At 40.9% G+C, this 15814-nt stretch overlaps 1 protein-coding gene across 3 annotated transcripts in view; it reads left to right on the plus strand.

Annotated features, from left to right (window-relative positions):
• Positions 1–15814, plus strand: part of SPOCK3 (SPARC (osteonectin), cwcv and kazal like domains proteoglycan 3) — a 253643-nt gene that overhangs the window by 104369 nt on the left and 133460 nt on the right. For 2 of the 3 annotated variants that reach the window (XM_061584209.1, XM_061584210.1), the window contains one exon: positions 9955–10069. The exons of the other annotated variant lie outside the window; for it this stretch is intronic. In XM_061584209.1, the coding sequence (XP_061440193.1) occupies positions 9955–10069 (115 nt within the window). The remainder of the gene's footprint in view (positions 1–9954; positions 10070–15814) is intronic. 3 annotated transcript variants of the gene reach the window in all.

Here is a 15814-nt window from a genome sequence, read left to right on the forward strand (position 1 = left end):
CATCTGCTCCAAATATCAGGAATAGAACCTGTCCCAACAGGGGAGAGATTTTTGGGAAATTACTCAGTTTTTGTTACAGTCGCGAAAAAAGATGGGTCGTTCAGGACGGTACTCAAACTCAAGAACCTGAATGAATACATACAATACTGCAAGTTCCGCATGGACACCTTGCTCTCAATCAAGGAAGCACTGAGAAAAGGGGACTTCCTCTCCTCAGTTGACTTGAAGGAGGCCTACCTCCACATCTCCATCTTCTCCCCCCACAGACGCAACCTCAGGTTCACTGTGGGGAACAATCATTTTCAATACAAGACCATGTCCTTTGGCCTGTCATCTGCCCCCAGGGTATTCATGAAGATCATGGTGCCCTGGTAGTCCACCTCAGGACGCAGAGAGTCCACGTATTTCCTTACCTAGACGACTTTCTCATTTGGTCCCCATTGCTAAGCAAGGCCTGGGAGGATCTACACATCACCTTAGCCTGCTTGAAGGATCACAGCTTCCTAATCAACCAAACCAAGAGCCACTTAGTTCCTTCCTGTCGCATTGTACATCTGGGGGCCACTATCGACTCACAACAGGGGACAACACTGCTGGCACAAGACAGAATCAACAAGATACGCACTGCGGTATCACATGACTCCATATCAGCAGACGTGATGCAGCTGGCCTCAGTGCTGGGGTTGATGGTAGCAGCTTTCCAAACAACTCCTTGGGCATGTCATCACTCTCGCCCCCTGCAGTGGGCGTTACTGCCTTTTCAGAGCGAGATAGCAGACAGGCAACACCGGAAAGTGTTACTGTCACCTGCGGTTTGTCAGTCCTTTATGTGGTGGGCGCACAAACCCAACCTACTCAAGGGAGTACCATTCCAGGACCCCCCACATATAATGATCATGTCAGATGCCAGCCTATCGGGCTGATGTGCCATCTGCAATGGTCAGATGGTGCAAGAAACATAGTCACCAGAGGAATCCAGGCTTCCAATCAATTTATTGGAACTTCGGGCGATCCGCCTGGCACTGACACACTTTGCACGTTCCAGACGATTGGGGGTGGTGCTCGTCAGGACAGAGAATGTGTCCGCCAAATCCCATTTGAACCGTCAGGGGGGCACGTGTTCTTCCCTTCTCCAGAGAGAAGGTTCTCTCATCTTCCAATGGGCAGAAGAACATCTGGAGTCACTCATGGCGGAATACCTCAGAGAGGAGGACAACAGTCAAGCAGACTACTTGAGTCAGAAGAAAATACATCAGGGGGAATGGAAGCTACATTCTCTGGCCTTTCAGGTGATACTGGCATGCTTTGGCAGGATCAAAGTAGACCTTTTCGCCACCAAGTAAAGAGGTTCTTCACCAGGTACGAGACGCCAGAGGCAGAGGGAATAGATGCTGACACAGCCCAATGGCCTCCAGGTCAGTTATATGCTTTTCTGCCTCCCCAAAGTAATCCAGAAAATCCAAGCCGAATGGGCAACTGTTCTGCTGGTAGCTCCTTAGTGGCCCAGGAGACCTTGGTTTCCGGAACTCATCGACCTATCGGTAGATCCCCTGTGGCGAATTCCTCTCAGGGATGATCTGTTCTCGCAGGGACCATTTCTCCATCCGGATCCTGGCTGGCTGGCTCTTCATGTGTGGAAATTGAACAGCAATGTCTCTTAAAGAAAGGCATTCTGATGCAAGTTGTGGAGACAATAATGGTCTCCAGACGCCCTTCTACTGTTCGAATATATGAGGCCACATGGAAAGCCTTCTTGTCTTGGACACAGAAACAAGGCATAAATCCAAGTAAAGCAGGTATTAAAGAGATCTTCTCATTCCTGCAGCAGGGCTTAACAATGGAACCCAGACCAAACACGTTGAGACGTCAGGCTTCGACTTTGTCGTCAATCCTATCCAAAATGGAAATGGACTGCCTTCAAGTCAATCCCGACTTATGGCGACCCTACGAATTGGGTTTTCATGGTAAGCAGTATTCAGAGGGGGTTTACCATTGCCTCCCAGTGAGGCTGAGAGGCAGTGACTGGCCCAAGGTCACCCAGCGAGCTTCATGGCTGTGTGGGGATTCGAACCCTGGTCTCCCAGGTCGTAGTCCAGCACCTTAACCACTACACCAAGTTTCCCCCAAAACCATTGGGTTTTCACCTGTTCCTGAAGTGTTTCCTTTGGGAGGGGGGCAACAGTATCGGCGCCACCTACTGTCCATCGCTTCCCAACTTGGGATCTGCACAAAGTCTTAATGGCCCTGCAGAAACCTTCCTTCGAGCCCTTAAGCCAAGTATCTCTCTGCTATCTGTTCCTTGTGGCCATTACTTCGGCCCGTCGTGTGTCTGAGTTCAGTGCCCTCTCTAGATAAGAATTTCTGTTTTTTTTCATAAGGATAGGGTAGTACTTCGCACTGTTCCTTCCTTTCGTCCTAAGGTTCTATCTACCTTTCATTGTCAACAAGAGTTAGTACTTCCTTTCTTCTGCCCTAAGCCTGTCCACCCCACAGAAAAGGCGTGGCACTCACTGGATGTGAGAAGAGCCTTAAAAGTATATGTCTCCAAAACTAAGTCTTTTCATAAAACAGATTTATTTGTTTCGTTTCATCCAGCTTCACTGGGTAACAAGGTTTCAACTTCAACCCTAGCTAGGTGGATCAAAGCATGTATTACCTTGGCATATGCTTCGCTGCTACTTGTGCGACCAGCCAGGATTGTGGCTCATTCCACTTGGGCAGCAGCCACAACGGCAGCATTCTCGAGAAATGCTTCACTGACGGAGATATGTAGAGCGGTCACATGGGCCACTCCCAATACGTTTATTAGACATTACAAGTATAATTACAAGTATAATGCATATGTGTCTGCAGAAGCAGCCTTTGGGAGGAGAGTGCTACAGCATGTCCTCTCTGACTGTCATTGAGTTCAGCCTAGCAATATTCCCACCCTGCGTTGGTGTGCCCCACCTGATATCATCTTTCCATGCACAGGAGAAGAGACTTTCCGTCTTTCTGTGAAAACGGTCTTCTCTGTGCATGTCAAATATGATATCAGGGCTACTCCCTAGGAGGGCTGGGCTGCAACCAAGGGTACCTTGTAGGCCTCTAGCAGAGAGTGTATGAGTGCTGTTGCTTTACGTTATATGTCGTGTTTCCTGTCACTGCTCTCAGTATTAGTTAGCTTATCATCAAGAACTGAGCTGGGAGCTACACAAGACAGGAAGTTCCTGCAAAAATCAACAGTGCTCTTCTGCCTTCAACTGCTAGGTGGAGCTACCTTCCCACCTGCTACCATCTTTGACATGCACAGAGAAGACCGTTTTCACAGTAAGACCAAAAGTCTCATTGTACTGTTAGAAAGCTTCTAACTGAAAATCTAGGAAATATCTCCTTCAGAAAAATTACCATTTTTTGAACTGCAGTAGATGTGCCAGGTATACACTCCTAGGGAAAGAATTCCAAAGGGTGAGAGCTGAAAATGACAGGGCTTTACCCTGATCCCTTGCAGATTAAACTTCAATAAATAAAGGTATATATCATGAGAAAGTATTTTCACATATATGTTGGGGTAGGACATTTATGGTTCTTAAAGCAATATTCTATAACTTAAATTGGATCTGAAAGCTGTTGTATGGTGTAAATTGCCTTTTTTATGAATGTGTGGTTTATAAATATTTAAATAAATAAAAACAAATATATGTAATTGCTCTTCAAGTCCTTTCTTCATTAAGTTATGGTGTCTGCCTCACCCAAACCTTTCAAACAGTTTTTCAGGGGTGGCCCCATCAAAATGAATGCCAGTGTACTTTTGCATCAACTATTTTAGTAAATAGATTTCACTATAAGTCACTGTGCATAAGAAAAATGTGAATCAGTCACTTGACAGCAAAATATTTCTTCTTTTTAGCAGAACTCCAAATGGCACTTGTGCTCACAACAATATTTGCCTGTTCTAACAGCTAAATATTTTTGACTTTGTGTTGACATCATTGCCTCCTATTGAAACTGATATCTGCTCATATGATGTTATCAAAACAAGGTATCCAAAGTAAATTGATTGCTGAGATTTTCCAGGTTATACAGGCATAAAATTGTACTGGTTTTCATTCTTTCTTACAAGTTCTAATTCACTTATCTGTAAATGCCCTTTCTGTGTTCCTTGAAAGATAGAGTATTGTATTTCTAAAACAGAACTGGAGTGGGTGGGAGATGTCCCTAACAATACAAAACATGCACACACAAAAAACATTTTGTGGCAGCATTTTACTTAGTGAATGAAGTCTTCATTGTCACACATTTCTGGAAGTATGAGAAATACGAAGTGAAATTACACAGGGCCTCTAAATCTGACAGCTATCTGAGAATATGGTTGTAACGTTTCCTTTTTAGTTGAATTTAATGCAGCCCTGATGCAACAAATTCTCAATGAGTTCAAAGGAATACAAGCCTAACTTTTAAAAACTGTTCAGTGTTTTGTTTCTGTGGAAAACAAAGAATTCCTAACCTTTTTAAAAGTTAATGTAATACAGTAATTCCTCAGTTAACAAAGTGCATGTGTTCCTGGACATTGCTTCTTTAACAGAAACTTTGGTACCACAGGTAGGAAAAACATGGAAAGAATAGGAATAGGTTCCTGCACCACAAACAAGAAGAGCAGTTCAACATATTTCAGCAAACTTTTTATTCAAAACTAACAATATGCATGTCTGAAATGAAACGGCCAGGTCAGGTAAGCCTTACACATAGACCACTTGAAGGCTTCTTCCAAAATGCATGTAAGGATGCCTGCTTTGCCTTTTTTATCATGTAGCATTTTGCTATAGCAGTCTAAAGCTTTGAGCACAGTTCTCCTCTGTACAGTTGAGCAGGCAAGCAAGGGGCAGCCACCACCACCATCCTGTGCTTGATTTATCTCTCTCTTTCTCTGGCACCCTCCCTTCCACTTGAGTAGACACGTCTGCAGTAAACTGTGTGTCCAAGACACGTGAAGCCATTCCAGCAACACGTGAGAGAACTGCCTGCAGCAGCCACAGTCTAGTAGACAAGGAGCCACATTCTGACTACATCAGAGTGTGTGCCCCTCCCCTGCACACTCAGAAGAAGAAAAGGAGCTTTTCTGAGGATTTGTTAACTGAGGTATTAATGTAATTCCATCTGGCCTTCCATTGACCTGGTATGCACATCAAGGTAAATCATAACTAATGGTTTATTGTGAATACTGCAGTCCAGCCTGCTTTGTTCCTATGTGGTAGCACCATGGTCCCTGGCTTAGCGTTATTTCTAAAGTGAGGATCTGTAGCCAAGGTTTGTTCTTGGTTTATTGATAGTGGCTTGTTTGAGCAAAGCAAACTCTGATCCCAAGTTTGTTTGTTTCTTCTACATTCTAGTAGGGAGGAGTAAGACAGGCAATTTGTGCAGTCAAGGTAAACCATGTGAGCTCTGAACTCTCACATCTCAGCTCTCTTGAACCCTATGCAGAACTCTGCAACCAAAGTACTTTGCCTCTCTTGTTGCTCTGACCATATTGCACTCCCCCTTTAAATTGTTTTACTGGCTTCCTGTCTGCTCTTGTAGCCAGCACACACCGTCCTTATCTTCACATCCATGTTCTTCCCTCCCCATATTTCTTTATCCTAATCTCCTCATGTATTCCTGCTCATGATTTTAATTCTTCCAGCATCACCACCTTTGTCTATTTGAGGGTCTCCTGTTCCCTCAAATACCTCCATCATTCTTCTCTTTCTTCTTGGTCAGCACGAGCAAATTATGATTTCTGTTTTAGAGCTTCCTGTTTCTGCTGGAGTATATCCTACTACTGATTTAAATAAGAGCTTGAAGTTACAGCATTGATTACATAGTGCTCATACTGTTTCTGTAGTATGAATATTAACCCAGGCAGCAACATCATCTGTTTTGGGACCAGGAAGCTTTTTTGACTCATTGGAACCTCAGAGATCAATTAAATGTTCCAACGTGCTAGTAAGTCAGCACAGGCTGGACATGAACTCAAAATGCATAGTTGACCTTTGTTTTTATTGTATTTTTAATGAATTTATTGTATGGTTGTTTGTTTTGTTCTTAATGTTGTAAACGGCTTTGATGTTTTTAACGAAATAGCAGTACAAAAATATATTTATAAATAAATGAATTGGAGAGCGGGACTTGTTTTGAGATTACTTGTTTTCTCTTAGAGCTTTTCTAATCCCTCTCATCTTCTGGTGCTCTTTCCCGCTGCTCTTATGGCTCTCTGCAAATTGTTCCCATACAGATCTTATTCTTGCTCTAGTTAGCTATGTTTTATTTTGATTATTGTATTTAACAGAGTCCCTCTTTCCTACTCCAGTGCTAGAGTTTGGGAATGTGAGCTTTTGAGAGATGTTGCACTTAGCTTTCATTTTGTTTCTGAATATAATATGCCCACAAAAAAAGGAGGTATGCAGGCTGTAGGTTTTAAAATGTGTAGGTGGGTTATCTTATTTGACTTACTGCATTTTGAAAGGAACAAAAAAAATTTAATGAAGGGATCTTATTCTTTATTAATTTAGAGTCACTTCTACAAGGATCTAACACTTGAAGGGGTTGTTGAAAGGCTAAATGTCGCTGATATTCAGTTCTACACCCTCCAGAAAAGCTTATTTGCATGACTGCATTACTTGAGTATACACAGTTTATTTGCAAGGCAGGAGGATGGGGAGAGAATTAGAACAAATTGCCCCTGTCTCTAGTGATCCCCTGAGCCACCTCACGAGGTCCAATGGTTCCCAGCAACCACTGACTGCATCCAAATCAGATCCCTGCTCGATAACATTTTTTCTCATTTGGGAAAGAAAACTAGATATGCAAATTTTTTTTAAAAAAATACTCATCTATTTCAGAGTTAATGTTAAGTGATACTGCCTCCGATCCTGGAGAAAATTACATTGTATTATTGTTTGTTCTGTCGTATGTGTTAGTAGTTTAGATTACTTCTTTGGCAACTTGATTTCTAGGTCCAGTAAGTAAACAAATGCAAATTAGAACAACTATCTTTGGGGCACAATATTTAATTAAAATTGCCTTTATGTTGATGAGCATTTTTTTCAGATTTTTTTCTTCATCATCCATGTCTAGCACATTTCCTATACTACACATTTACAGTGTCTTGCAAAAGTAAGCAGACCCCTGACCAATGCTCTCATATTACTGAATTACAAATGGTACTTTGTAATTTCATTCTGTATGATATTTTATTCTGAAACACTGAAACTCGGAATCAATTATTGTAAGGTGACACTGGTTTTATGTTGGGAAATGTTTGTAAGAAACATAAAAAATAAACAGGTTGCTTGCGTAAGTATTCAACCCACACACATTACTGTTTGGTAGAGCCACCTTTCGCTGCAATAACAGCTTTAAGTCTTTTGGGGTAGGCATGTACCAGCTTTGCATACAGTGTCAGAGGGATTTTGGCCCATTCTTCTTGGCAGATTCACTCCAGGTGATTCAGGTTGGTTGGACGTTGCTTGTGGACCTCAATTTTCAAAGAGCACCACAGATTCTCAATGGGATTCAGATAAGGGCTTTGACTGGGCCACTGTAGGACATTCACCTTTTTGTTCTTGAGCTGCTCCAATGTTGGTTTGGCCTTGTGCTTGGGATCATTGTCCTGCTGAAAAGGGAATTTCCTCCTAAGCTTCAGTTTTTAAGTGGAGTGAAGCAGGTTATCTTGCAGTATTTCCCTGTATTTTGCTCCATCCGTTCTTCCTTCCATTTTAACAAGATGTCCAGTCCCTCCTGATGAGAAGCATCCCCACAGCATGATGCTGCCACCACCACACTTCACTGTAGGGGTGGTGTGTCTTGAGGCATGGGCAGTGTTAGGTTTGCGCCACACATAGCGCTTTGGGTTTTTGCCAGAAAGCTCTATCTTGGTCTCATCTGACCACTGTAGCTCCTTCAAAGTGATTGTGGGCCTCACTTTGGCTTCTCTCACAAGTCTCCTTCTAGTTTGGAGGGACAGCCTTTTCTTGACAGTGCCTGGGTGGTGTGATGCAGCTTCCGCTTCCTGATTATTGATCCAACTGTGCTCACTGGGATATCCAAACACTTGGATATTATTTTGTATCCTTTTCCTAATCTATGCATTTGTATTACTTCTGTTATTACTTCTGTAGAATGCTCTTTAGTCTTCATTTTCCTTCAGATCCACAGCCTGACCAATATCCTTCAACACTGGGGCTTTTATCCTGGCAATGTGACAGCAACTTTAATGGTTCACAGGTGGAGGCCAGTGGTAAGGTAATTGTGTCCTCGACAGGGCAATTTCTTTCACGTGTGTTAACTGGGAGCTTCTACAGCACAGGGGTTGAATACTTACGCAAGCAACATGTTTCAGTTTTTTATGTTTCTTACAAATATTTCCTAACATAAAACCAGTGTCACCTTACAATAAGTGATTTTGAGTTTGTGTTTCAAAATAAAATTTCATACAGAACGAAATTGCAATGTACAATTTGTAATTCATTAATATGAAGGCATTGGTCAGGGGTCTGATTACTTTTGCAAGGCACTCTATATTTTAGATATACATCCACAGCTTATATAGTTTATTTAAATGGCTCATTGGATGCCGCCAATCTGGTGATATAGGGCACAGTCCAACTCATAGGAGGCTGGCAGAAGAGCCAGCAGAAGGGGCCACCAACCTCTGCTTAGGCATTGCTGGGAGGGGAGGACGGTGGCTGTGCTGGCAGAGCACAGCGGAAGGAAGCAAAATGCATGTTTCCTTCTGCCACCCCTTTTCCTGTTTTAGCAGCTGCTGGAATGGAGGGCCACAGGACTGAGCCAAACAGGCTCAGGGTGTGGCAGAAGTCCCCCTCCCCTCCACTCCATTCCACCCCAGCAGCCCCTTTTGGGGCCTTCCACTGGTTCCACTTCCGCTGGTCTTGGCTGAACTGGCTGAGCCCCAGTTGTGCCCAGGTGGTGGTGGAGTTCCCAGCTGCGCCTGGGGAGGACTTCGGCCAGTGGAGACCAGCAGTGCTAACACCCTTCCTCCTCTGTTGCAGCTCTGCTGCATCCTGAAGCCCCTCAGCCCAGTGTATCTACCAAGTGGATCACACCCTCAGTTATTCAGTCTGTCTACAACAATTCTGTTTGCAAAAGTTGTCTTGAAAATCATAGGTAGAATACTAGCCCAACAGGAAGTTGTAAATATTAAATAATTTTCCTAAACATATATTTTTCATGTTGAATATGCTTTTAGGAATTCTTTCTTGGCAAGAAAAATTGTGTATTAATCAAAACATTTTAATTGACTCCTTTTTGTAAGCTATAAAAATTTAGTTAAATAAAGTTAGAAATTAATTCAGTCCAAGTTTATGCATCACATAGTATGGTAAATTTCACTTTATATGTTGCTTGTAACAGAACAAAGTGGTATGAATTAATCCTTGTCCATTTCAGTTTCTTTTCTGATAATTCATGAAACTAATTCAAATTTTGATTTTCACTTGGGAAAAAAATTGCCAATTGATGAGTAGCGCTCCTATCTAATCAAGTTTCTATCCTTGCTAGCCAACACGTGATGCAGGTATCACATTGCCAATTTGTCATGTGATAGTTGTGATTATCACATGAAAAGCAAGTTCCTATGAATCTGTACACAGAAAAGTTTATGTACCAGCAGGGCAATGACCGGAAAAGCAATGGCAGGAAAGGCCAAGCTAGAAATCTTAATAACAAGAAATGTATTTAGGATGCAGCTGATTGAGCACACAATGCTTATGCGCTACTTAAATGTGCCTGTGTGCTAGATTATACTTTTTATTATAATGCAGAATTTCAAAAAATGTACTGGTCCATGTAACATGAAACACATTTAAGACCCCTAAGTAAGGCATTCATAACTCTTTGTGCAAAGATTTAGATGGCTTATAATTGCTGTACATCTGTAGAAAAGGATTTTTTTAAAAAAAATTCTCCAATTGTTTCTAGCTTTAGACCCAGCTAAAGATCCATGCTTAAAGATGAAATGTAGTCATCATAAGGTATGCGTTGCTCAAGATCAACAAACTGCTGTTTGCATTAGCCACCGGAGACTTACGCACAGGTAAATATCTCCATGTTATTGATTAGTTAATAGTAACCAGGAATGGGAATATTTTGCTAACTGCTGCATTTTCACCATATCTCATAGCTGAAGTAAAAAAAAAAAAAAAGCAAGACAGTGTACATATTGTGAACTTTCTGTGTATCAAAGAATCCTTCATTGATTCACAGATCTGGGAATTTCAGAAACCTTCCCCACACAGGTCCCATTGACAAAATAAATGTGAAAGGGATTTGATATTGTGCAGGTCCTGCTCATTTCAGTGAAGCCTTTACTGAAGTAGTTTCTGGTGGATTACAGCTACAGTGCCTGCATTCAGATATAATGCTGGCATAAACCATAGGTAAGCAAGTTGGCTGATGCATGAGCTGTGTGCTGATGTAATACAACTTGATTGTCCCCGTTTAACTTCTCCCTTCTTGGAGCAGAGAAGCAAACCGCAGAGCACTGTTACATTTGAACCAGGGTTTGTGATTTGTTTCTCCCAAGCAACCACAATCAGAAGCCAGAGACAAACAAATCTGCTTAACTATAGAATATGGGCAGTAATTTCTGAATGTGGTCAATGAATTCTGTTACAGTATCCATATTTATGTGAATTATATTCATAGCATTTCCAAATACATTTAATCTGCTGTGAACTGTTGGCTGCATCAGTGTGGTAGCTTATAAAATCTTTTTGTTTTGTATTGAAATTCAACAACCATGAATGTTTCTGTTTCAAAGAATGCACTGGTGAAAGCAAAATATATCCCACCTTTTTTTTTACTTGCATGCATACAGATGTGCGCATGAAAAACCACTTCCTTCCCTACAGACTTTCTCAGCTGTTGTGATCAGCAGAAGGGGCCCTCTTGGTATTTCCACCACCCTCAGAAGTTTGGCAGGGGCCTCTCTGTGGCAGCATCTCAGTTGTGAAATTCTCTCCACATAGAGGTGTGTCTGGCATTGTCGTATGCTGAAGACACACCTCTTCACCCTGGCTTTTGACGCTCAAGATGTATATTTTTAGAATCCTCTCTAGTTGTGATTGTAATTTGTTTTAAACTGTTGTTAATAATGTATTTTATATTGTTATGACCCACCCAGGGACCTACCGGTGAAGGGCAGGTAATAAATTACATCATCATTCCTCTGTAGAATGTCCAGAATTTAATGTGGTAGCCCGTTCTCTTGTTTTTGTGAAAAGTGTAAATATACATTTCTGAAATTGTCATACTGTTAATGGTACATAAGTGTACAGTACCATTTCAAACAAATAGGAAATGTTAATTGTATGGTGGAATGGTAATCAGTGGTAGACTAATCAGTGGTAGAACAGTAATCAATGATAAAGCAGTAATTCTGTCTCCTCAGGAGTATCACAGAAAAGTACACTACTATGATACTGTGTGCATTCTGTGTATAAACATTTGTATGACAGTGGGGAAAAATATTCTTGTGTCATTTCCTATTACCATCTTCAGAAGACAGACGATATACTTGAGTAGTGCACGCAAATAGCAATAGGCAGGCAGGGTAAACTGTACTGTCATTTCTCTCCCATGATTAATAGGGCAGCTTTTCTACCACCACGTCTTTATTGCCGTATTCTGATTGCTGCTTAGGACCAAAATAGAGAAAAATCTGACCTGTGATTGACTCTCTCTCCATGCTGTTCATAGTGCAAGAGATCTGGGCTGTCTCACTGCCAAGACAGGTATAGTGAGGAATCTGACACAGTGATCCATTTTTTTTTCTTCCCTATGCTCCCACCTCTAATGGCAGGAAGATAAACATATCTAGATTCTTGATGCTAGGAGAAAAAAACAACTTACATTTGTAACCCAGAACATCAGACACGAGGAGATATGCCAACAATTGTCTCCTGTTGCAAGAGTGGCAAGCAGAGAAGAAAGACTAGATTTTTGTTGTTCTTTCCCCCCTCTTTTTAATATTAATATTTTAATCTTATGTGGTTGGAATGGGGAATTATGGGGATATTTTCTTTTAAAAGAAAAAGAAATATAATCAATGAGAGCATCCAGACTAAATTCTCATGGTGGTCAAAACTAGTGTAGCAGAGGAAACAAAAGTTCACCTGCTGCTGCTGCTGCTTTTCCAAGTGGGAATTACTGTTCTTAGCATGTCCCAAAGTGTGTGTTGCAGTGGAGGTTGCTTTATCATGTTACATATGAGACCAGACCCAGTGTAGGCATAGCTTGCAGTAAAAGCCTGTGTACATGGGAAGTACTTCACCTTCAAAATTTAATTGTGGGGGTTGGGGTGGGAGGAAAGGTAGTAAATTAGTACAAGGAAATTATGAATACTGCTATATTCATGGTGCCATAACTAAACACTTAAGCATGTCCTTTTGACTTATGCATAATTCAAGTATGCATTTTTTAATCATTTTTTGTTTTTATTCTTTTTTATTCTTTGTTTTTATTCTGGGAGCAGTTTTCATGTAAAGGTCTTTCCTTGCTATTCTGCATGGTGTACTACAACTTATATTATGTATAAAGGCAAAATGTTGTCAGACTAAGTATAGCTGCATCATTTTTTCTGGAGTTTCTAAACTTCTGCATATTGGAGATCAAGGCCAGATGCAATTTTTCAGTCAGATTCTCTGGAAAGACAGGGTTATATGTGAGGCCACAGAGATGTCTGTCATGTTATGTTAATGCTTTTATTGTTGCTCATAATAATATCTAAGCATTTAAATATATTCTTGTATTCTGTTGCTTTTCATTTGACAGATTTCCTCCCAGTAATGCAGCTGTTCTATTAAAAAAATAAAACAGTAACAAAAAAACCCTTTCAATTTAAGGGAACATGTTTTCTTGCCAAATTCTGAAGTTTATACTATCATTGGCAGCTAGTACATACAACTCTCAAAATAGATAGTTTTAATTGAGTGCACCTGCACTGCATAGGAAGCATACCTTTTTTTCTTCACAAAAACGTGGCATGTTTTGATAAATTACAGAGTAAATAGATTTAAACACTATTGGCTATCAGGAATCTTTCTTCCTAATAAAGAGAAGCAGACACTTGAGCCATTCAGCCCTAAATTCCCTTGTCTTAAGAGTTGGAAGTGAAAGGAAGGCAGAATATGTGTTCCATATGTGAAATGTAAAGACATGGGAGTCTCTTGTAGGTCAGTCTACCTGTAATGTGTAAGGTGGAAGATACCCATGTTATGTTCTAACAATGATAGCCTAGAGGGGTTGAACTCTTATGTACACCCTCACAATTAATCCTTTATGTGAAATACCACATACCAATTAGTGTCAACTCTTACCTTATGCCAGTTGTTCAAACCATAGATGCCTTCGATGATGAGGCATGAGAGGCCCCCCACAATCATACAACCGGTTTTTGTATTAGCGCATGTACATGTAGATTTAATAAATAGTGGATTGTGGCAAATTATTATGGGGTCTTTTAAGCACTCTCACTTTAGGAAGGAATTCAAAATATAATACAAATTATGTATTTGATACCATTTCACCTTTGGCCTTAAATTTTACATTCTGTCCTGAAGAGTACAGTATGTATAATTATTCCTGTTTGGGATTGGATGAGCCATTTCATGACTCAAGACAAGTGGCATGACTTGAACTGTGCTAGTCCATGTCAGTTGGCATGACTCATAATTTGTGACTGATGTAGGTTAATTTAGTCAGTAGGGCTCTCATGATGAGTTGTGGGTTTTTTTGACATATTGAAAGGTCATTCTGGTGCACAACGTTTGCACATGATTGAGAACATAGAACAGGGTTAAAGTTGTAATGAGGGAATCTGTGATGTGAATTCATTCCTTTTAAGGTGGAATATGCACATTTGTGAATATGATTACATGGAGTATTGGGCAGATCCAGTTTTCATTTCCTACCTTTGCAGTTTGGTGTTTTGAATCTGGTAATCTGTATGCTGTCACAGACATTCATGAAATATTATATAATACTGTGTATTTAGCAATGCAAGGTTGATAATGAATTTTAGCTTTGGCCAATCCTTTCATGTCATTTATTTCATTTAACAGGTAGTTCTTAGACAATCCCATCACTAGAGATTTCCTCTTATTGATACTTACTATTTCAAAGAAGAGGCTATTATGTTTTATTTGCAGTCATCCTGTGAATAGCACCGTGAATAGCAACCTATAATCCCACATTAACACAAACTGAACTGCTTCTTGCTCTGTGTGTGTGTGTGTGTGCATATGTGCGCACACACAAACATATGTACCTTAAATGCCTGTAATTTTTCTCAGCTTACGTGTGTGTGTGCTCACACGCGCATATATGCCTCAAATGCCTATAATTTTTCTCAGCTTACCTGTTATTTAGAAATGACTTTGAGATCAAATCCACCAATAGATGTAGCAAATTCTAAAATCAGCTACCTTTGGGGCACTAATAGCAACCTTCTGTTTTCTGCTCATGTGGTCATTGTAATGAGTAACTATATTAAAAAAGAGAGAGGCCCAGCTGTATTTCCTTTATCTTTAACGAATGATTGCTAGAGCATATATATAACAGTAAGTCAGGAACTTTAAAATTTTATCTTGGTTTATTGCACTTCATCCCTTCTTGATGAGGAAGAGGGAGAAATTTTAAATGAAAAGCAACAGGGTGATATTTGGATAACCCTTAATTTTGCAACTGCAACAATGAAGAATAGTGAAAGCAGCGAGAACTGCTTTATCAAAATTGGCTATTTTGATGTGTTCCATGTGCTTATTCTATTGGCCTCAGCTTTGGATGGGTAGATGTAAGACCTGGCAAGAAAAAGATGGGGATAGAGTAGAGTAAAAATCCACACATTTATTTTTACACTGCTCTCCCCAATTTCCTCCCTAAGCTACTCCATATTTGTGCACTATAGTAACATGGGGAAAAACATTTCCTTTTCAGCACTCCAGGTTGACCAGCTACGTGCCCTGAAGCTTGGTATTCAGTCCATGATGGATGATGTGATTTTGTGTACTCCAAGAGTGCTTATCAATGGTTCCTTCTTAAACTGGGCAGAAGTAACGAGTGGGGTAGCACAGGGCTTGGTCCTGGGCCCAGTGCTCTTCAACATTTTTATTAACGACTTGGATGAGGAGGTACAGAGCATGCTTATCAAATTTGCAGATGATACAAAATTGGGGGGGCATAGCTAATACCGTGGAAGACAGAAACAAAATTCAAAAGGACCTTGATAGGCTGGAGCATTGGGTTGAAAACAACAGAATGAAATTCAACAGGGATAAATGCAAAGGTCTACACTTAGGAAAAAGCAGCCACATGCACAGTTATAAGATGGGGAATCGGGGGACTGGAAACAAAGCCCTATGAGGGGAGACTGAAAGAACTGAGCATGTTTAACCTGGGGAAGTGAAGACTGAGGGGAGATACGATAGTACTCTTCAAGTACATGAATGGTTGTCACATAGAGGAGGGCCGGGATCTCTTCTCAATCGTCTTAGAGTGCAGGACATGGAATAATGGTCTCAAGTTGCAGGAAGCCAAATTTCGACTGGACATCAGGAAAAACTTCCTAACTGTTAGGGCCATACGACAATGGAACCAATTACTTAGAGAGGTGGTGGGCTCTCCGACACTGGAGGCATTCAAGAGGCAGCTGGACAGCCATCTGTCGGGAATGCTTTGATTTGGATTCCTGAATTGAGCAGGGGGTTGGACTTGGTGACCTTATAGGCCCCTTCCAACTCCACTCTTCTATGATTCTATGGTTCTATGAAAAGCCTGGAAT

The sequence above is a fragment of the Rhineura floridana genome, chromosome 9 (assembly GCF_030035675.1).
Source record: "Rhineura floridana isolate rRhiFlo1 chromosome 9, rRhiFlo1.hap2, whole genome shotgun sequence".
NCBI lineage: Eukaryota > Metazoa > Chordata > Lepidosauria > Squamata > Rhineuridae > Rhineura > Rhineura floridana.